Source organism: Rhinopithecus roxellana, chromosome 10 (genome assembly GCF_007565055.1).
Source record: "Rhinopithecus roxellana isolate Shanxi Qingling chromosome 10, ASM756505v1, whole genome shotgun sequence".
Lineage (NCBI taxonomy): Eukaryota > Metazoa > Chordata > Mammalia > Primates > Cercopithecidae > Rhinopithecus > Rhinopithecus roxellana.
In genome coordinates, this window is record NC_044558.1 from 88,172,550 (window position 1) to 88,194,220 (window position 21,671).

The 21,671-nt window shown below is 44.0% G+C and overlaps 1 protein-coding gene across 1 annotated transcript in view; it reads left to right on the forward strand.

Annotated features, from left to right (window-relative positions):
- KSR2 (kinase suppressor of ras 2) overlaps window positions 1–21,671 on the forward strand; it is a 497,941-nt gene that overhangs the window by 407,830 nt on the left and 68,440 nt on the right. The window contains exons 8-10 of the mRNA XM_010368261.2: window positions 203–268; window positions 3,800–3,926; window positions 19,023–19,191. Coding sequence (XP_010366563.2) covers window positions 203–268; window positions 3,800–3,926; window positions 19,023–19,191 — 362 coding nt within the window. The remainder of the gene's footprint in view (window positions 1–202; window positions 269–3,799; window positions 3,927–19,022; window positions 19,192–21,671) is intronic.

The window sequence follows — 21,671 nt, forward strand, 5'->3', positions numbered from 1 at the left end:
CATCCATCCGTGAATCCATTCACCCATTCATCTACTCACCCATCTATCCCCCATCCATCTACCCATCCATTCATCCACTCATCCACCCATCCACCCGTTCATCCATCCATCCATCCATCCACCCACCCACCCACCCACCCACCACCTATCCACTCACTCAGCCATTCACCTATCCATCTTTCTCTCTCTTTATCTTTCTCAGGTTAAAGTGCCACAACAAATGCACCAAAGAAGCCCCACCCTGTCATCTTCTGATCATCCACCGAGGAGGTAAGTATTTAACACTTACTGCCCTAGGGGTAGGGGTGAGGTGGGGCTCCTGCAGGTCCCGCACATAGCTGTCCCACTCAGGTTGGTTCTGAATACCTCCTGATCCCCACATAGTTCCCCACATAGTTTCTTCCTCTCTAACACCATTCTTCCTGACATCTGTCTCTTTTATCCTCCCCTATGCCTGTTCTCCCTATTTCTTGCCCCTCTACTGGTCCCTCTGACACTTTAGCCCCTTTTGTCTCCCCACTTAACCCCTGCTCTCTCATCCTGCCTCCTGTCCTAACTTCTAGCCTCTTCTGTTTACCAATCCCATTGCTTTTCTTCCCACCAAAAAGAGCACTGGCTGGGTGTTTTTCGATTGTGTGTTCTCTAGATTTAATCAATTGGCCTTGCAAAAGTAGGTATGAGGAGGGGTATGTCTTGGGCCTGTTGGATTGGGCCATCTGTGTCCTGTCTCCTGGGGCCTTAGGAGTGTCTGAGCCAACCTGTCCAGGCAGGGAAGTAGCAGCCCTGCGAGAGCCACTACCAGGATTCCACTGCAAAAGCAAGACGAATCTGGCTGGAAGGAAAGGCTTTTCCCTGACTGCCAAGGACTTACTTATAAGGGACACTGTCTTGGGAACTCTTGTAGTCCAGCTTTCAAAATAATTCCCCTGATCCTTGCCCAATGAGGTGATCACCCCCAAACTCCATTATCCATATAGAAATTTATCCCTGAGGGACTTTCTGGACCTGTGCTGCCCAATACAGTAGCTACTAGCTACATTTAAGTATTTAAATTTAGATTAATTAAAATCAAAAACACAAATTTAATTAATTACTCAATCACACCAGCCACATTTCAAGGGCTTATATTGGTACAAATATAGAGCATTTTATTGATTGCAGAAAGTTCTGCTGCACACCGTAGGCCAGATCCTTGCTATTCAAAGCATTGTCCATGGACCAGCAGCATCAGGATCGCCTGGGAGCTTGTTAGAAATGCATGACTTATGAGGCCGGGCACAGTGGCTCACGCCTGTAATCCCAGCACTTTGGGAGGCCGAAGCAGGCAGATCATGAGGTCAGGAGATCAAAACCAACCTGGCCAACATGGTGAAACCCCGTCTCTGCTAAAAAAAAAAAAAAAAAAAAAAAAAATTAGCCGGGTGTAGTGACAGACACCTGTAGTCCCAGCTACTCGGGAGGCTGAGGCAGGAAAATGGCATGAACCCGGGAGGTGGAGCTTGCAGTGAGCTGAGATCATGCCACTGCACTCCAGCCTGGGCGACAGAGTGATACTCCATCTCAAAAAAAAAAAAAAAAAAAAAAAGAGAAAAGAAAGGTATGATTTATGGCTCCACCCCAGACCTACTGAATGAGAATCTGCATTTTAAACAGGATCTGCAGGGAATTCCCATGCACCTTAAAGTTGAGAAGCACTCTCTAGAGCAGGAGTGAGACATAAACTACGATGCCTACGAGGGCCAAGTAGATGTCCTAAATGAGAGAAGTTGGCCAGATGGGGCTGTGGGACACTGGAAAACCCAAGTGCCATCTAGAGAGGGTAGCCAGCCACTCCAGCCATGTGGACCTACATTGCCAGCATTTCTGACATTTCCAACAAAGGCCCAGATAGAGAATTTTGTGTGCCATATGCTTATTTTTTATTTACTCAGTGTTTTTTGAGATGGAGTCTCACTCTGTCACCCAGGATGGAGTGCAGTGGTGCAATCTCGGCTCACTGCAACCTCCACCTCGCGAGTTCAAGTGATTCTCCTGCCTCAGCCTCCTGAGTAGCTGGGACTACAGGCACATGCCACCTCGCCTGGCTAATTTTTGTATTTTTAGTAGAGGCGGGGTTTCACCATGTTGGCCAGAATGATCTCAGTCTCCTGAGCTCCAGTGATCCACCCGCCTCGGCCTCCCAAAGTGCTGGGATTACAGGTGTGAGCCACTGCGCCTGGCCCATATGCTTATTTTTAAATGTAAGCAGTTTATTAAAATATTTTAAACTCATGCTGGCCACCTCCCTGCAAACCCCTCATCTATGGGATGGATAGAGCCTTCAAATCACCAGGGAGCAACTTTAGAGTAAAGCAGCTTGCTAATTGGACACTGAGTCCTCCTTCCCTGTCCTCCCACTTTCCCACTCCCATCTCCCCTGGCCTTGATCAGTACATATTCCGGGGAATCTGCCCTAATTCAGCATGAACCCAAGGGAAACTTAAAGAAGGAGGCAAATTGCTGCTGAAAGCACTGTAATGTGTCCCAAAGCCAACGGGCAGCTGATTTTCAATGATCTTTGCATTGTTTATCTCTAAAACACAGAAAATTGCAAGTGAAGGCAAAGTCTTCAGCTCCCTTCTCTTGCCCTTCCCACCCCACATCCTTAATTGAGAGCCATTTCTTCCTTGAATAACTGTATACACTCAATGAGGCTATTTTAAAGGCTGAATTCTCACCTCTCTTGAGACCCTGCCTTGGGTCAGCCTCATTGGAAAAATTGCCTCCCACCAAATTCTCCTCTGTAAAAGGTTCTGCTAGTGGTTGATTCCCATATGGACAGAACCAGCCTGTTGGAAGGTGATGGCTCTCAGAGGCTGACATTTGAAGAAGGGCTCTCTCCCACCCACCCTCAAGGCCATGCCTCCTTTTGTTCAAAGGTGGCAGGTGTCTGTACATGCAGAGCAAACTGAACTTTGCAGAAATCCACCAGCTTCTTGCTTTTTCTCTCTGTTGGTTGGAAGTTGAAAATATAGTCAGTTTCCATGGTGATGGCAGCTCAGGCTAAGCAGAGAAATGAAATCCCTGGGTCAATCCGGAGCTTAAACTTCTCAACCAACACCCTCCCATCACCACTGCAATAAAAACAAAAAACAAAAAACAGCTAACAAATAACAATACCAGGCATCAGATTTGATTTTGAGCTTCTCATTTTTGTCCCTTGCTGTGTTCCCCTGTGAGTAATAGAAATAACAGAAGGGAGAGGGGCTTGGGCGATGTGATTTGGATCAGGAAGCATTTATTTAGCATCTACTACGTGCCTAGCTTCCTGGAACAGCTGTCTTTCTTTCAGAGATCCAGGGTTGTTTAGGACAAAGTGTTTCAATGTGTGGCAGGCTGCTTAGGCCTGAGAAATCCCAAAAGTAATGAACGATGATCCTAACACAGAGGTTAGAAAGTTAGGGACAGGGCGCCGTGATGAGCTTTTCCACTCATCACAGGCCCTGAGAAATCAGGAACCTCGTGTATTTAAAATGAGTTTTGAGTCTGCCAATATGAAACAATTATGGTATTTTTAAAAACCTGATAGCTTTAGTTTTATTATTATCATCTTAATTGTCAAAAGTCATATATGGACAATAGAAATATGTTGCAAACCACAGAGAATACCCTGATCCCACCACAGAACGATGATCACTTTTAGTGAATTGTCCTCCAGGCTGGAGGCTGGGGCTAAGAGGTGGGATCTGAGCTATGCTCTCCTGGCATAACCAAAGACAAAGTGATACTTAAATTCCCAAATCAATGTTTTTACCCCTACGGATCCAGCAAGGTTAGTCCGGACAGAGTCCGTTCCATGTGACATCAACAACCCTCTACGGAAGCCACCTCGGTATTCAGACCTGCACATCAGTCAGACGCTCCCCAAAACCAACAAAATCAACAAGGTAAGGCTGGGCTTCCACTGGGTCTGGGCATGTGGGGCTGGTACTGCTGGGTGAGGGGTAGGAGGGAGGAAGGGTTGATCTGGGAGTATGGCGCTCCCTCCCAACCCGTCTCAGCTTCCCTAATTCTGTGATGTTTGTGTTGAGTAAAGCTTGAGGGACATCCAGCAATCAGTGGAGAGGTTTGTGTGCCAGAAATCTAATTTAGAGAGAGGCCATGTCGGAATGAGAATGGATGAGGGTATCCAGGAAGGCACAATGGATGGGAGGAGAGACTTAAAAGGAGTTTCCTTAGTGGTCCAGACCTCACTTGCTTTGCTCTGTGACAGGTTTTGCCATCTGTATTAGTCTGTTTCATGCTGCTGATAAAGACATACCTGAGACTGGGTAATTTATGAAGAAAAAGAGATTTAATGGTCTCACAGTTCTATGTGACTAGGGAGGCCTCACAATCATGGCAGAAGGTGAAAGGCACATCTTATATGATGGCAGACAAGAGAGGGCTTATGCAGGGAAACTCCCCTTTATAAAGCCATCAGATCTTGCGAGGCTTATTCCCTATCACAAGAATGGCACAGGAAAGACCAGCCCCCATGATTCAATTACCTCCCACTGGGTCCCTCCCATGACATGTGGGGATTGTGGGAGCTACAATTCAAGATGAGATTTGGGTGGCGACCTAGCCACACTATAACACCATCTTCCAGGACCAACTTTGCAGATGGTTCTGGTCTTTCTGACACATCTGTTGGATCAGACCTCAAGGAATAGTGGTCTATTTCTGAGCTTCTGGTAGAGGCTGGATGGATGGGTTTTCTTTGGGGCCCTGAGCTCTGAGCAACAGGCAATTTGGTTGGCTTCTACCCTCAGACAGAGGTCAGCACTAGGCCCCTCTGTGCATCTTTTTTTCAGTTGTGCCCTAGATTCTGGCATGATTTCCATATTCTTTATTTGATCTGCTGATGGGACTGTACCAAATCTATCCCAGGGGTATGCCCAGCCTCCCAGTAGGAAGCAAAGGTTGCACACACCAGCAGGTGATTTCCAAGCATCTCAAAGCTTTCATGCATTATGTCGAAGGTAGATGTCTTAGTCCATTTGCATTGCTATAAAGGAATATCTGAGGCTGGGTAATTTATAAAGAAAAATGTTTATCTGGCTCACAGTTCTGCAGGCTGTACAAGAAGCCTGACACCAGCATCTGCTTCTGGGGAAGCCACAGGCTGCTTCTACTCACGTTGGGCAGTGAAGGGAAGCAGGCATCACAAGGCAAAAGGAAGGAAGGAAACGCGTGTGTGAGAGAGAGAGGGAGGGAGAGGGAGAGGGGAGGAGAGAGAGAGAGAGAGAGAGAGAGAAGAGGGGAGGCAAGAGGAGAAGAGGGGAGGGAGGAGAGGGAAGGCAAGGGGAGAGAGGTGCCAGGCTCTTTTAAACCACCAGCTCTAGCAGGAATTAATAGGGTGAGAACTCACTCATTACTGCAAAAAAAAAAAAAAAAGAGACCAAACTCTTCATGAGGGATCCACCCCTGTGACCCAAGCACCTCCCACTAGGCCCTACCTCCAACGTTGGGTTCAAATTTCAACATGAGATTTGGAGGAGACAAATATCCAAACTATATCAGTGGAAAAAGCGCATTAGCCCAAGGATCAGGAGGGCACTGACCTGTGTTCACGTCCTAGAGGAACATCGTGATAGCTGAGTCACTATTCATTGGCAACGCACAGAGAGAGGACTGCCCCCTTCCCAGTCCATTTCCCACACATCAGCCAGAGTGATACTTAATGAATGCAATTTGAATTATGCCATGCCCTGCTTGAAAACCATCCAATAGCTTTCGATTGCATCTAGAAAACAAATCAGACTCTACTGCAGCCTGAAAGGCCATGCATCATTTGGTCCCTCCTCTATCTCTGACCTCTCCTTCCATGTCTCCCCACAAAGCTCATGTGTCCCCTTTCTCTTGAGCTATCTCACCCGCCATTCTTATCTCGAAGCCATTTACCATCTGGCTCCTTGTGGCATCATTTCAGCAGTTGAGTGAAGTTGGCTTCTGGAATCAGGCAAACCTGGCAGCCAGCCAGGGCTTCCTCTGCTTATTAGCTGTGAGACTGAACAAGTAACTTAATCTCTCTGAGCCTCAGTTTTCCTGTATGTAAAATGGGGGTGTTCCAGTTATCTTCTGCAGCACAACAAGCCACCCAAACATAGTGGCATATGACAATCATCCTCACAGAATCTGTAGGTCAGAAATTAGGACAGAGAGCAGAGGGAATGGTTTGTCTCTGCTCCATGATGGGAATCAACTGGGAAGATTCACACAGATAAGGGCTGGAGTCGTCTAAAACAGGGATTGACAAACTATGGCCCACAGGCCAAATCCAGCCCACCACCTACTTTTGTAAATAAAATTTTACTGAAACACAGTCGTACCCATATTTCTATGGCTGCTTTTGTGCTATAATGTCAGAGTTGAGTAGTCATGACAGAGACTGCATGGCCTGCAAAGCCTAAATTATTGACTGTCAGAATCTTTACAGAAAAGGTTTTCTGATCCCTGATTTAGAGGCTCTTTCACTCCATGTCTGGTGCCTGGGCTGGGTTGAGTCGAAGCATGGGTTCAGCAGAGTTGTCAACTAGAGCACCTGTATATGGACTTGCTGTAATGCTTGGGTGTCCTCACAATATGGCTGCCTCAGGGTAGTTGGGCTTCTTACATGGCAGCTCATGGCTCAAAGAGCAACTGAATTAGCAAACAGGTGGAACTTTGACAGTGTCACTTCTGCTGCACTTTACTGATGGAAGCAGTCACAAGGCTGCTCAGATTCAAAGGGAAGAAACACAGACCTCAACTCTTAGTGGGAAGAGTCCACAGATTTGTAGTCATATTTTAAACTGCCCATGGCAGGCAATAAGAACACCAACCTCAGACAGTTGTTATGAGGATGGAATTCAATAATCAACATTTAAATGCACTCAGTGTACTTACTGGCCCATAGATATTAATCCAGGAGATTCTAGCTATTATTATCAGCTTAAATTTAGGGGCCTTTGATCAAAACGTCAGGCCGGGTCCACTTTTCCTTTGTTATTCGCAAAAGATACAGGTCTCTAGGAGAGGGGATCCCCACTGCTGGGAGGGCTGAGTAAGTTCAAATAGCGAGGCTTCTGGGAACTATAGTAACTGTGCATCCCTTAGAACCCATTCTTTCCTTTGTGACATTTTGAGGGATGAGGAGCTCAGAACCACCTTGAGACCTTTCTCTCTGGCTTTACAGGCACCATAAGCCTCTTGGTGTCAGATGAGACTGAAACATAGGTCAGATAGATCAGTGACTGTGACATTGTTCTGCTTGTCTGCCAGCAGGAGAATTTGATAAGGGAAATAAATTAACCTCTATTAAGAAAGCAGCTTTGACATGAAGGTGGACAGGATCTATCACAGGGCTGGGTTATTTTTTCCCCTCTTTCCCTTCTCACTGGCTTCACACAGATTCTTCTTGTCAGGCAATGACGTGGTTAGTGCAATAAGTTTCTGAGCCAATTTGGTCTGAAGATTTTTTTTTACTGCTCTTTGTCTTGTCTCCTGTCTCGTTCAGTCAGTCCAGGTTCACAAAGGCCCTGCTTTTTCACCTAGCACAGTGGTTAGAGTGTAGATTTTGGAGTCAGGAAGTCTGGGCTTGCAACTCAGCTCTTTGACTTGCTGTGTGATTGTGGGCCAGTTATCTCAAGATCTGTCTGCCTTAGTTTTCCTTTATGTAAAATAGACACAATAGGAGGTATTGTTGGGGTTGCAGACAGGATTCTATGTATGATATGTATAAAGGATTTTAGTCCAATGCTGAGTACTCAGGGCACGGAAGTAGCTTGATGATGACGAAGACAGAGAAAGAGGAGAAGGAAGAGGCAGGAGGAACAGGAAGAGGGAAGGAGGAGGAAAGGAAGGAGGAAGAGAAGGAGAAGGAAGGAGGAAGAAGAGGAAGACAGAGTGGGGTGGACGAGGAGAATGGAGGAGGGGGAAGGAGGAGAAGCAGCAGCAGCAGCATCTGCCAGTTCCTTATGGGACCAATCTACAACCCTTGTACTTCAACATCAAGGCATTAAAACTACATCTGCAATAGTGGCAGAGGCTGCATCTCTGCCTGCTGTATTCAAGCTGTTTGAAGTGGCTGCATGCTGGCTTGCTTTTGTTGGTTAGTTGCAAGGTACAGAGACCCGCCTAGGCTGGCTCTGCAAAATGAGTTGTCTTTTGTAAAGGATGGACATGGGGCAATTCAGAGAAAGGGAAATCATCATTTAGGATCTGGACCTCATGAAACTAGGCGTGGAGGACAGTCTTGAGCTCAATCCAGCTCCTTGGACCCAAAGCAAGCCCATGGGCCATTGTTCTGGTCTTCCATCGTGTCCCTGACTAAGCTACTCTTTGTGGGTCTGCTCTGAGGTGTTGTTACTGTTGGCTGGTTTCCTCATCTTCTACTTTTGTCTTTCTTTCCTCTATCATTGCTTCTGCCTCCATATAGTTCCTACTCCTTATGACCTTTGGCTTCTTTGTTTTCTGGCCTGTTGTGGCTCCCCTGTTCTCTTTGAACCTCATCTTATCTCAGCCTTTGCTCCTAACGCTCTCTGCTCTTCTTCCTAATGGCATATCTCATCATTCCATCCCATATTATAGGTCACTGGTCAGCTGCCATTATGCTCTGGCCTATGGTCCTGTGTTGGGAGTGGTCTGTGGAGGTCACAAGACAAGTGTGTCTGTTTAGGACAGTCCATTGAACAAAGGCTGTTGGGTTGGAGGGTGAGAACAGTTTCCTTAGAAAGTTTCCATGGGAGAATAGTGACCATCACCGCCATGTCCAAATCAGTGCTCAGCTGAGTGAAGTGGAAACCTGGGTGATGAACGTGCTTCTATTTGAGTTCCAGAGTCAGATGTGAATTTCTTATTACTTCACAACCTTGTGTTTCTGCTTCTGGGCCAGGACTTGGGACCTGGGCCACTAATGCTCTGTGTGACTCCAGGAGGCCATTCCTCCCACCTTAGAGTCTCAGCATCCCCTCCTACAGAATGAAGTGGTTGGACTGGACGGTCTCTAATGGATGTTTCCAGCTCTCATCTGTGTTCAAAAAGAGGAATTATGCCATTAGCCTTTCCCTGCATGATCTGGTAGAGTTTAATAAGTTTCCTTCTGATGGAACACAACCGCCAGCTGCTGGTCCTATTCAGACACAGATCTGAGTTTGACCTGTGGAAGAGATTTTTCCCTCCTGTTGTAACAATTCTGCCAGGAGAAGTGAGTACCATATGTATTAATGAGTCTGTCCTCAAAGAGGTAGAGATACATCCTTCCACCATAAAGACAATTTTCTCTCCCTCTCTCCCTCTTTCCCTCTCTCCTTTCTTCATTTCAATTGCTTAATTCTTTCATTCATTCATATAGCATTGATTAGTTACCTCCTGTGTTTTTGTTTCTTGCTTAGTTTTACAGATTCCAAGATGAATAAGTAACAGTCTAGTGGGAGGAAATAGATCTTCCTCCTCTATCTGTCTCTCCTCTTCATTCATACAACCCTTCCTTTTTTCATTTCTTCCTTTCTTTTTTCCTTCATCCAGCACACATTTATTGAGTAGTGGCCACCATGTGACTGTGTGACTGGCACATTGCTAAGTGCTGATGCATATAACTTATTCCCTGTTCTCAGGGAGCGCCTAGTCTAGAGGATGAGACAGATAAGCTGACAAATGTCCATGCAGAAGCAAAAACCTATATGGTTTTTTTTTTTTTTTTTTTTTAAGTTAGACAATGACCATCTTTTTGCAGAGCATCTGTGGAAACTTCTTGAAATTTGCCAGCAGGTTCAAAGAGCAAGGCTTGGGAGGGTGGGTAGATATCTTTCTTTTCCTTGTATAATATAATTGGCCCCCAACTTCCTTGAAAAACCTCACCTGCCCCCTGGGCTGAGTGGGAGCTTCTCTCTATATCATAGTCATAAATGATAAATGTTTGCTCCACATGTCACTGACATATTATTCCTTATACCAATATGTCCATTGTTATGGAAATGCAATAACCGTTAGATAAGATAGAGTGAGAAGGCTTCCTGATGCCTTTCTACTAATGTTGGATCAGAGTTACTTTCAAGGTGGTCTTGCCTGGCAGGTGTTTAGAATGAACTAGAGCACAGCCTTGCCTAGAATAGTAAGATTATGTCCGAGTGGTCAGATATCCCGTGCCTTCTATTGGGACTCACATTTATTTCTCCCGCACGGGGTCAGAGATCAAATTGGGGAGATCTGTTATTCCAAGGAAAATTCTATAGCTTGGGAATGTTAATTGTCCATAGTAGGGCCAGTATCCGTTTCTCTGTCTACACAATCATAGTTGAGTCTCCCTTTCTTGGAGACTCTGGAGTGAGTCTAGAATCTCCCTCCAGAGATAACACCTAACTTGCAGGTTTGCTGCCAAGATTAAATGAACTAACAATATTAGTTACTCTGCTTCCAGGAAGATGGAGTAATTGTACTTTTCCATATTCCTCCCACTAAGTACAGTGGACCCTTGAACAATGTGGGGGTGAGGGTTGCCAACCACACCCCCACAGTTGAAAATCCACATATAACTGTTGATACCCCAAAAACATAACTACTAATAGCCCACTGTTGATCAGAAGCCTTACCAATGACACAGAGTTTATTAACATGTATTTTGTATGTTCTAGTGTCTTATATGTTACATTCTTACAATAAAGTAAGCTAAAGAAAAGAAAATGTTACTAAGAAAATTATAAGGAAGAAAATATATATTTACTATTCATTAAGTGGAAACAGATCACCATAAAGGTCTTCATCCTTGTTGTCTTCATGTTGAGTAGGCTGAGGAAAAGGAGGAAGGGGAAGGGTTGGTCTTGCTGCCTCGAAAGTGGCAGAGGTGGAAGAAAATTCGCTTATAAGTGGACCAGTGCAATGCAAACCTGTGTTGTTCAAGGGTCAACTGTACAGCTATAAACAAAGGACATTGTATATAAAATAAACATAAGACCACTCTGAAAGAGGGCAAGAAGGAGGCAGACCAGCTAGGGACCCAAGCAATGACACAGTGGCAAGTTCCCTGAGACCTCTTTTTTTGTTTGTTTGTTTGTTTTGGTTTGTTTGTTTTTTAAGACGAAGTCTTACTCTGTCACCCAGGCTGGAGTGCAGTGGCGCGATCTCGGCATACTGCAACCTCTGCCTCCCAGGTTTGAGCGATTGTCCTGCCTCAGCCTCTCAAGTAGCTGGGACTACAGGCACCTGCCATCACACCTGGCTAACTTTTTTTGTATTTTTAGTAGAGACAGGGTTTCACTATGTTGGCCAGGCTGGTCTTGAACTCCTGACCTTGTGATCCACCTGCCTCGGCCTCCTAAAGTGCTGGGATTACAGGCGTGAGCCACTGTGCCTAGCTGTCTGGGACTTCTTTTAGCTTCATGTATCCCAGACTTAGAACTGAAGAAGCTGGCAACCTGGATGTGTCAATGGGTTAAAAACAATAAAAGCCCCAACAAAAGCCTGCCCCATCTAGTCGAAGGCCCAGGAAAGGGACAGCTTAGCAAGAAAACTTTTACCCAATAACCAACCAAACGCCACAGCCAAACACCACAGAAAAATCTGTTGCCCTACCCACCCATAACAGCAAAGATCAAGTAGAGAATCTAGACTCCCATCCTTGTCAAGCGGAACCCTGGCATCCCAATCCTCCTGCCAGACTGGTGTTAGAGAAGGCTGAATAGGGACTGTCATCCCTGCTGGTGGGAATGAACACCGCCCTCCCCCAGCAATAATGCAGCACTCCTTCCCACACCTGCTGAGGGAGGATTCGAGGAGACCTAGTGAAGAGTCAGAGCTTTTACCACCACCATCATTAACAAGTCTGCTCCCTGCTTTTTAGCATTCTTACCCCTCCCAGCAAGAGTGGTATCAGCGAAGATCTATGGGGGAGCTGGATTTCTACCTCTCCCCAGCAATAATGAGAAACTCCTCCCCTCTTCAGGGGCTAACAGAAGCTGAATGAAGAACTTAGACACCCATCCTTCCCTGGCAATAGCAAGGCAGTACCTCCCCTTTCTCTGCTAGAGCAATGTCACAGGAATCCAGCAAAAACAAGAGGTTTAAATAAGATCCAGAGTCTCACAACATAATACTCATGTGTTCACGCTTCCATTGAAAATTACTTGTCATAGCAAGAAGCAGAAAGATCTCAAGCTGAATAGAAAAATAGAAAAAAATCAATAGAAGCCAATGCTGAGATGACTGGGATTTTAGAATTAGCTGATGACACTTTTAAAGCATTCATTATAAAAATACTTCAATAAGCAATTATGAACATTCTTGAGACTAATGAAAATATAAGAAGTCCCTGAAAAGAAACAGAAAGTGTCAGCAAAGAATCGGAAGATAAAAAGAAGAAGCATTTAGAAAATTTAGAACATACAATTAGAAAATATAATAACCAGATAAAAAATTCAGTGGATGGACTCAATAACAAGATGGATGGGGCAGAGGAAAGAATTTGTGAACTTGAAGATAGAGTGATAGAAATTACATAGTCTGGATAACAGAGAGAAAATGGCCTGAGCAGAGTAGCAAGGACCCTTGGGGATTATAATAAAAAATCTAACACTGGTGTCATTGGTGTCCTGGAAAGAGAGAAGAGGAGAAAGAGGACAGAGCTGAAAATGTTCTTAAACACATAATGGTTGAAAACTTCCCAAACTGGGCAAAAGACATAAACTTACAGATTAAAGAATCTCAGAAAACACCAAAGAAGATCAACCCAAAGAAATCCATGCTAAGATATGTCATGTCAAACTTCTGAAAACTGAAGACAGACAAAAGCATCTTGAAAGCAACAACAGAGGAACAATACTTTGCCTATGGGAGAAACCAATCAAATGACAACAAATTTCTCATCAGAACCCATGGAGGCCAGAAGAAAGTGGCACAGCGTTTTTTCAAGGCTGAAAGAAAAGTTTTCAATTCAGGATTCCATGCATAGTGAAAATGTTCTTCAAAAATGAAAGAGAAATCAAGAGATTGTCAGATGAAGGAAAACTATTTGTGATAAGTATATCTACCTTGAAAGAATAACTGAAAAGTATTTTCTAAACAGAAAAGAAGTAATAAAGAATCTTGGAAAATCAGGAAACAATAAAAAGTGTACAAATACTAGTAGATGCAATAGTACATATACCTTCTCCTCTTAAATTTTCTAAATTATGCTTGAGAGTTGAAGCAAAAATTATAACACTTTCTGATGTGGTTCTATATATATGTACAGGAAATGTTTAAGACAATTATTAAAGGGGGAGGGTAAGGACATAAAGAAACATTTCACTCAAACTAGTAAAATGTCAACACCAGTAGACTGCAATAAGTTATGCATATATAATATAATACCTACAGCAGCCATTTAAAAAGCTATACGAAGAGATACACTCAAAAATAGCTATGTCAAGATGAAACTCTAAAAAATGTTTAACTCACAAGAAGGCAGGAAAAATAAAACAGAAATTTAAAATGAAATTGACAAACCTGTAGCATGACCAACAAAGAGAAAATTCTGATTACAATTATCAGGAATGAGAGGGGACATCTCTACAGACTCTGCAGTCATCAAATGGACAAAAAGAGAATATACAAACAATGTTACACATACACATTTTTTAGCTTAAATGAAATAAGCCAATTTCTTGAAAATCACAAACTTCCACAACTCACCCAATATGAAATGCATAATTTGCATAGCCCTGTAAACATTAAGGAAACTGAATTTGTAATTTTAAAACTATCTTACTCCAAAAAAAGAAATCTCCAGATGGTGTCACCGGAGAATACTACCAAATGTCTAAAGAAGAATTAACACCAACTGTACACAATCTCTTCCAAAAAATAGAAGAGTATACTTTCCAATTCATGATATATGCCAATATTACCCTGATTCGAAAGCCAAAGTACAGAAAAGGAAAACTTCAGACTAATATTCTTCATTAATATAGATGCAAAAATTCTTAACAAAATATTTAGAAAATATAGGTCAGCAATATATACAAGTGGAGTTCATTCCAGGGATAACAGACTGGTTCAATATCTGAAAAATCAATTAACATAATTCACCATATTAACAAGCTAAGAATAAAAAATAACATGGTTATATCAATTGATACAAAAAATTGTTTGACAAAATTCAACAACCATTCATGGTAAAAGAAATCAGAAAAGTAAAAATGAGGAAATTCCTCAACTTGATAAAAGCACCTAAAATAATACTACAGCTAACATTATAACTAGTGATGAAAAACTGAATGTTTTCCTCTACAAGTGGGAACAAGCTAGGACATCCACTCTCACCATTCTTATTCAACACAGTGCTGGAAGTTCTGGCCAATGCAGTAAGGCAAGAAAAGGAAACAAGACGTGCAGATTGGAAAGGGGGAAATAAGAATGTCCTTATTTGCAAATGACATCATCATCTATGTAGAGAATCCCAAAGAAAATACAAAAATCCCAAAGAATATATTTTTTAAAAAGTTCTTAGAACTAATTAGTGAATTCAGCAAGGTCACAGAATACACGATCAATACAAATTAGTTATATTTCTTTTTTTTTTTTTTTTGAGATGGAGTCTTGCTCTGTCACCCAGGTTGGAGTGCAGTGGTATGATCTCAGCTCACTGCACCCTCTGCCTCCCAGGTTCAAGGGATTCTTCTGCCTCAGCCTCCCAAGTAGCTGGGACTACAGGTGTGTGCCACTGCACCTGGCTAATTTTTGTATTTTTCATAGAGATGGGGTTTGACTATATTGGCCAGGCTGGTCTTGAACTCCTGACCTTGTGATCTGCCCATCTCAGCCTCCCAAAGTGCTGGGATTACAGGCGCGAGCCACCGTGCCTGGCCCAAATCAGTTATATTTCTATATACTAGCAATTAACATATGGAAACCTAAATTAGAAACATGCCATCTACAATTGCTGAACAAAATGGAAACACTTTGGTGTATATCTGATAAAACATGTATAGGGCTTGTACGCTGAAAACTACAAAATGCTGGTGAAAGGAAACAAAGATCAAAAGAAACGGAGACAGATACCACTGTGGGTCTGACTGTATTCCCCACAAGGATATGCTAAAGTCCTAACCTCCAGGACCTGTGAATGTGATCTTTGGAAATAGGAACTTTGCAGATATAATCAAGTTTAGATGAGGGTATACTGGAAGGATGGTTCCTTAATCCAGTATGACTTTCGGCCTTATAAGAAGAGGAGAAGAGAAACAGAGACACACAGGGAGAGTACCATGTGACAACAAAGGCAGAGATTAGAGTGGTGCAGCTGCAATCCAAGTAATGACAAGGATTGCTGGCCACCACCAGAAGGTAGGAAGAGGCAAACAAAGATTCTACCTAAAGTCTCAGAGGGATCCTGAGACACGGCCTTGCCAATATTTTGACTTGGGACTTTTGGCCTCCAAAATTGTGAGATAATTAATTTCTGTTGTTTTAACCCACTCAGTTTATAGTACTTTGTCACAACAGCTCTAAGAAACTGATACCCATACCATGTTCATGGATTGGAAGATTCAACATAGTTAAGAAGTCAGTTCTCCTCAAAATTCGTATATAGGTTTAGCACAATTTATATCAAGATCCCAGAAAGATTATTTTTTATAAATAAAGACATGATTATTCTAAAAGTTATGTGAAAAGACAAAGGAACTAGAATATCTACAATAGCTTTATTCTTTTGAAAAATAATAAAGAGGAATCAGTCTACCTGATCTCAAGACTTCTTATATAGATACAGTCATTAAGACCAAAGTGGATATACAGATGGCAAGTAAGCACATGAAAAGATGTTCAATATCTTAGCTATTAGGAAATGCAAATTAAAGCACAATGAGATATCACTACACTCCAATTAGAAAGGCTAAAATAACAAATAGTGACAACACCAAACACTGGCTAAGATGCAGAGAAAAATCAATCATTCCTACATTGCTGGTGTAAAATGGTGCAGCCACTCTAGATAACAGTTTTTGCATTTCCTTTTAAAACTAAACATGTTATTACTATATTATCCAGAAACTACACTTCTGAGCATTTATTCCAGAGAAATAAAAACATATGTTCACATAAATCCTGTAAAGAAATGTTTATAGCAGCTTTATCCACAATAGTGAAAAATAGAAAACAACTTACATGTCCTTCAGTGGGTAAATGGTTAAACAAACTCTGATATATCCATATCATAGAGTACTACTCAGCAATCAAAACGAAGGAACTCAGCAATCGAAAGGAAGAAACTATCAATACACGCAACAACTTGGATGAATCTACAATTATTCTGAGTGAAAAAATGCAATCTGAAAAGGTTACATACTGTATGATTCAATTTATAAAACAGTGAAATGATAAAATTATAGAAACTGAGAATAGAGCTGGGCACCAGGGTGTCCAACTCTAATCCCAGCTACTTGGGGTTGAGGTTGAGGCAATGGGATTGCTTGAGCCCGGGAGTTTGAGACTAGCCTGGGTAATGTAGCAAGACTCCATCTCAAAAAAAAAAAAAAAAAAAAAAAACCCACATACAACTAGTGTTTATTGTACTGGACAGATGTGGAGAATAGATTAGAGGTGCCAGGGGTTAAATATGAGGGGAGGATGGTGAGGAGAGAGCAGGAAATGGGTATGGCTATCAATGGGCAACATGAGGGATCTTGGTTTTGATGGATCTGTTCTGTATCTTGACTGTATCAGTTCAGTATCTGGGCTGTGATATTGTACTATAGTTTCATAAGATGTTATCATTGGAGAAAACTGAGCAAAGGAAACATAAGATCTCTCTCTTCTTACAACTACATGTGAATCCACAATGATCTCAAAATAAAAAGTTTAATTATAGAAACACACTGTTGTTAACATAATGGCTACCATTTATTGATGATAAAGCACCTCTACTCAATACAAAGGATGTAGGTACATACATAACTCGTTTAAACTTCACAACAGACCTACAAGGTGGATGTTCTTAGCCCATGTTAAGGATAAGGAGTTCGAGTGCATTGACCCACACCTGTAATCCCAGCACTTTGGGAGGCCGAGGCGGGAGGATCAGATCGCATGAGCCCAAGAGTTTGAAACCAGCCTAGGCAACATAGTGGGACCCTGTGTCTACAAAAAAACAGTGTTTTAAAGCTGAGCATGGTGGTTCATGTTTATGGTCCCAGCTACTCAGGACGCCGAGGTGAGAGGATCTCTTGAACCCAGGAGGCTACAGTGAGCTGTGATCATGCCATTACCCTCCAGCCCAGGCCACAGAATGAGACCACATCTTAAAAAAAAAAAGGGCGGGGGGGATAAGGAGAGACTCACTGACCCAGAAGCAGTGTGGATCTAGTGGCAGTAGAGTGAGCTTTGGGAGGGTGAAATATACAACTTGGCTGGACACCCAGTAAGCCTGAGTAGACAGAGAATGTCCATTTCCCCTTCTGCCCTTGACCTCCTTTGCTATTGGGTGTTCACCACACCTACTCTTGGAGTTGGCAGATAAGCATACCTGTTGACCACACTAAAGCATCTTTGGGTACCTGGTCCACATGAGTAGTGGACCTCTGAGTAATGGAGGGATCAAGGGACCACGGTCCTGTGGGTGAACAGATGAAGGCTCCCCTGGGAACACTTAGCTCTGCTGGCTTTGAGAGGCAGGAATCCCATTTATGTCATGTGGAGGTTTGCTGCTTTTGCTCATCTCTTGCCATCTGGTGAAAGCAAAAAGTCCCAAAGAGGTGAAATGCTTTTCAAGCTTCAGGCAGCACCAATCTATCAGTTTCCAGGAGAACATGCCTGCAAATGCATACAGCTACCGTTCCTCCCATTCTTCCACATCATTTAATCTTCATGCAGCCCTGTGCACTTGATGGTATCATTATTCCCATTTTACAGAGGACAAAACCGAGGAATGGAAAGGTTGGGCATTTTGCCCAGGATGCACAGAAAAGAGGTGATGTGGAATTTGAGTCCTGGTTTTCCTGACTCCAGATCCTGCTGATACTAATTTCCTGGTGCTGCTCTAACAAAAGAACATAAACTGGGTGACTGAAACAACAGAAATTTATTCTCACACAGTTCTAGAGGCCAGAAATTCAATGTCAAGACGCCAGCAGGGTTGCCTTCTGGAGGCTCTGAAGGACAATCTGTTCCATGCCTCTCTCCCGGTCTCTGGTGGCTCCAGCAACCCTTGGCTTGTGTCTGCATCACTCCGATCTCTCCCTCCATCTTCATGTGACTTCCCTCTCCATGTGTCTGTCATTGGATTTAGGACTCACCTGAATCCAGGATGATTCGGATATTTGTCATTGGATTTAGGATATTTGTCATTGGATCTAGGACTCACCCGAATCCGGAATGATCTCATCTCGGGATTCTTACCTTAAATTATGTCTGCAAAGACCCTTAGTTTAAATAAGATCAGATTCAGAGGTCCTGAGTGGACGTCTTTTGCGGGACGCTGTTCAACCCACTACTCTGCTCCTAAGTCCGCCCCAGCAGGCCATTCCAAAAATGCACACATGGATTCTTTCTCTCTCCTTGTTTTTGAGCTGGTCTGGCATGAAGAGAGGCAGTGCTGGTTCCAGCTGTGACCCGAGCTAAGATGCTGAAGGCTCCCTCTCACATTCTCTCTGGAGCTGTCAGACTGTTGATTCTTTAATAAACACTTGGGAGGAGAGGTGTTGGTTTGGGAGGGGTACTCTGGACACCTCTGCATGGGGTTTATCAGAATCAAAGAGGCACAAGGTGAGTGGCTGTCACCTGTGTCGTTTTCATTACACGGTCATCTTTCACTCTGGGGTCCAAGCAGTGGACAGGAATTCGACTCCAGAGGCTGTTCCTTCCACAGCTGGATGCAGCCCAGTGGGGCTGATGAAGCAGGGGGGACTTTGGAAGGATCTGGTGGCTGAGGAAAGGGCAAGAGTTGTTGCAGGGGCTGGGGTGGGGGCCTCTCCTGCTCAGCCCACTCTTTCTGCTGTGTCTCTGCTTCCCTGCCTGTCCCTGACTCCTACCCTGTTTTCTCTCTGCAGGACCACATCCCTGTCCCTTACCAGCCAGACTCCAGCAGCAACCCCTCCTCCACGACGTCCTCCACGCCCTCCTCGCCAGCACCCCCACTCCCTCCTAGTGCCACACCGCCTTCTCCCCTACACCCTTCCCCGCAATGCACACGGCAGCAGAAGAACTTCAACCTGCCAGGTACCTCCATGCTTGGGGAGACATGGGGTGTGCAGCGTTGGAGGGGCAGAGATTAGGGAGGGGGTGGGTTCACGCCAGAGTCCTGATACAGCAAGTCTTTGCTGGAAGGCGATGGATTGATGACCAGAGAGGGGCAAGGAAGTATGAGGACTGACCCTTATTGTATCCTAAGCAATTACCCTATATCACTTATTTTATCTTTGGAACAGCCACAGGTAAGCATTATCAGCTCATTTTACAGATGAAGAAACAGAGGCTCAAGGAGGTGCAGGAACTCTTAGAGACTCTGTGTTCTGGCTACAACCCAGGGTCTTCGCCTAAGTCTAAGTCACAGAAGGGAGCCATTGACTCTGGAGCTGACAGTTGTCTTATGAGCTAAATTGGTTAAAACTGGCAGCGAGATCCTGTGCTGGAGATCTTAGGGGCACACGTCTGAGCAGGGCTGCATACTGAGTCTTAACCCAGATGTGAGGACAGGGCTGTCAATGAGCAGTCTGGACTCCTGGAGTCAAGATCCAGCTCTATTGCATTCTTGCTGTGTCTCACCTCTGAAAAGATGTAGTTGGACAAGATGATCTGGAAGGTTCCTCTAGCTCAGGAATTACAAGGCACCTAGGCTGTTGACCAGGGAGTATGCACTGGGCTATGAGATGATAGTAGAGAAGCCACTCATGGGACACTGTGACTTCTTGACCTTCTTTGTCATTAGACCTAAGAATGGGATATTTTTCTTCCTTCAGGTAGACCAGACCTAAGAATCTCCCCATCTATTCCAGGGTCCATCATAGCCCAGTTCCTGTGCTAGGGCCCTAAGAATGCTTCCAACTCAGCCATATTTGTGGCACTGCAGCTGGCCTCAAGAAGAAGGCTGGTGGGACTGGCGTGGCCAGTTGGAACTGAATCTATATCTGTGTTGTTCAATATGGTATCCGCTAGCCGTGTGTGGCTATTTATGTTTAAATGAATTAAAATTAAATATAATTTAAAAATTAGCTTATTGGTTACACTAGCCACATTTCAAGGGCTCAGTAGCCACATGTGACTGGTGGCGGCCATACTGAATGGCTCCGGTGTAGAGCATTTCCATCATCACTGAAAGTTCCCTTGGATACTCTGGTCTAGCTCCTGATTTCCTCCTGAGTCAACAAGCTTCACACTATGAAAAAAATCCCAGGTCCTTGGCCGTAGCTCACACCTCGAAGCTTAACCAGGCATGAGTGAATGGCCAGGAGGCAAATGGAGGCCCCGCCCCACACCTGGGCAGCACCCGCATGCAACCATCCATCTGAGGACAAGCCAATCACAGCACCTGCCCACACTGTTTTGATTCGGGCTATGTCCACAGAGATGGCACATATTTTGAATTCTTGGAACTTTGGGTTTTTTGTTAAGTTCAAGTCTGAATTTAACAGCCTCATATCCACCTTGTGTGGGGGCCACTCACCTGGCACCCACCAGGGACTGCAATGTGAGTCACCAGCTGAACCCTCTTAGTAAGTGCCGCTGGTTCATTGCCCGGCATTTCCACAAACAGAAGGCCCCCACCGCCATCTCCAGGGTTGTTCATTTTTACTTTTTCAAAAAGGGATGAAGGGGAAAAGAAAAGACCCTTAGACTTCCCATGACCACCCACACCTGGGGGAAGTGGGCCTGATGCTTTCCGGTAGCCACTTCACTCCCTGGAGACACTGACTTCAGGAGTATTTTCTCTCAAATTGTTTGGCACTTGTTTATGGACCAAGGGAAGGGGAAGGGCCATTTTATGGGAGAACTGTACACAAAAGCACCACAACTCTTCTCATCGCTTAAAGAATCTGCTGGCGTCTCCAGACAAGAGACCTGCCTAACCCGGAGTAATCAGGGTGTCCCTTAGCTCCTTCCTTCCCTCAGCCAGAGTCTTCAAGGAGGGGTGCCTGAAAATTTGTTGTTCTAGCATGCCACCTTATCCCCCCACCCCTGCTCCATGACAGGTCATGACAAGGTCCTGGCCCTCTTTGGGGGCTGAGCTAAGGGGTCCTTTGGGTAAAAGCACTTCAGCATGGCAGTTAGAGTGTCGGCTCTGCAGCCAAGCTACTTAAGTTCAAATCTCAGCTTTACCACTTAATGTCTGTGTGATGTTGGGCAGATAACTCGCCTCTCTGGGCCTCAGTGTTCTCATCTGTAAAATGGAGATTGTAATAGTACCCACCTTAGATAATTATTTTAGAAAGAAATGTCATAATACATGGACAAAGCTTAGCAGAGTGACAGTTTCATTGAAGACCTCAACAAATCTCAGCTCCTTGGATTATGGTTAAACACAATAATAATAAAGTACAGTGGCTACCTTTATTTGCGTTTCTCATTATCACTGTTGATTAATATGGGGGCCTAGACAGAATTATAGAATAAAAGATGAAATCCCAATATATCTTGACATAGGAGTATGAACTGAAGTAAACATTTGGGGAAGGTAATTTGACATTTTCTGTTAAAGTTTT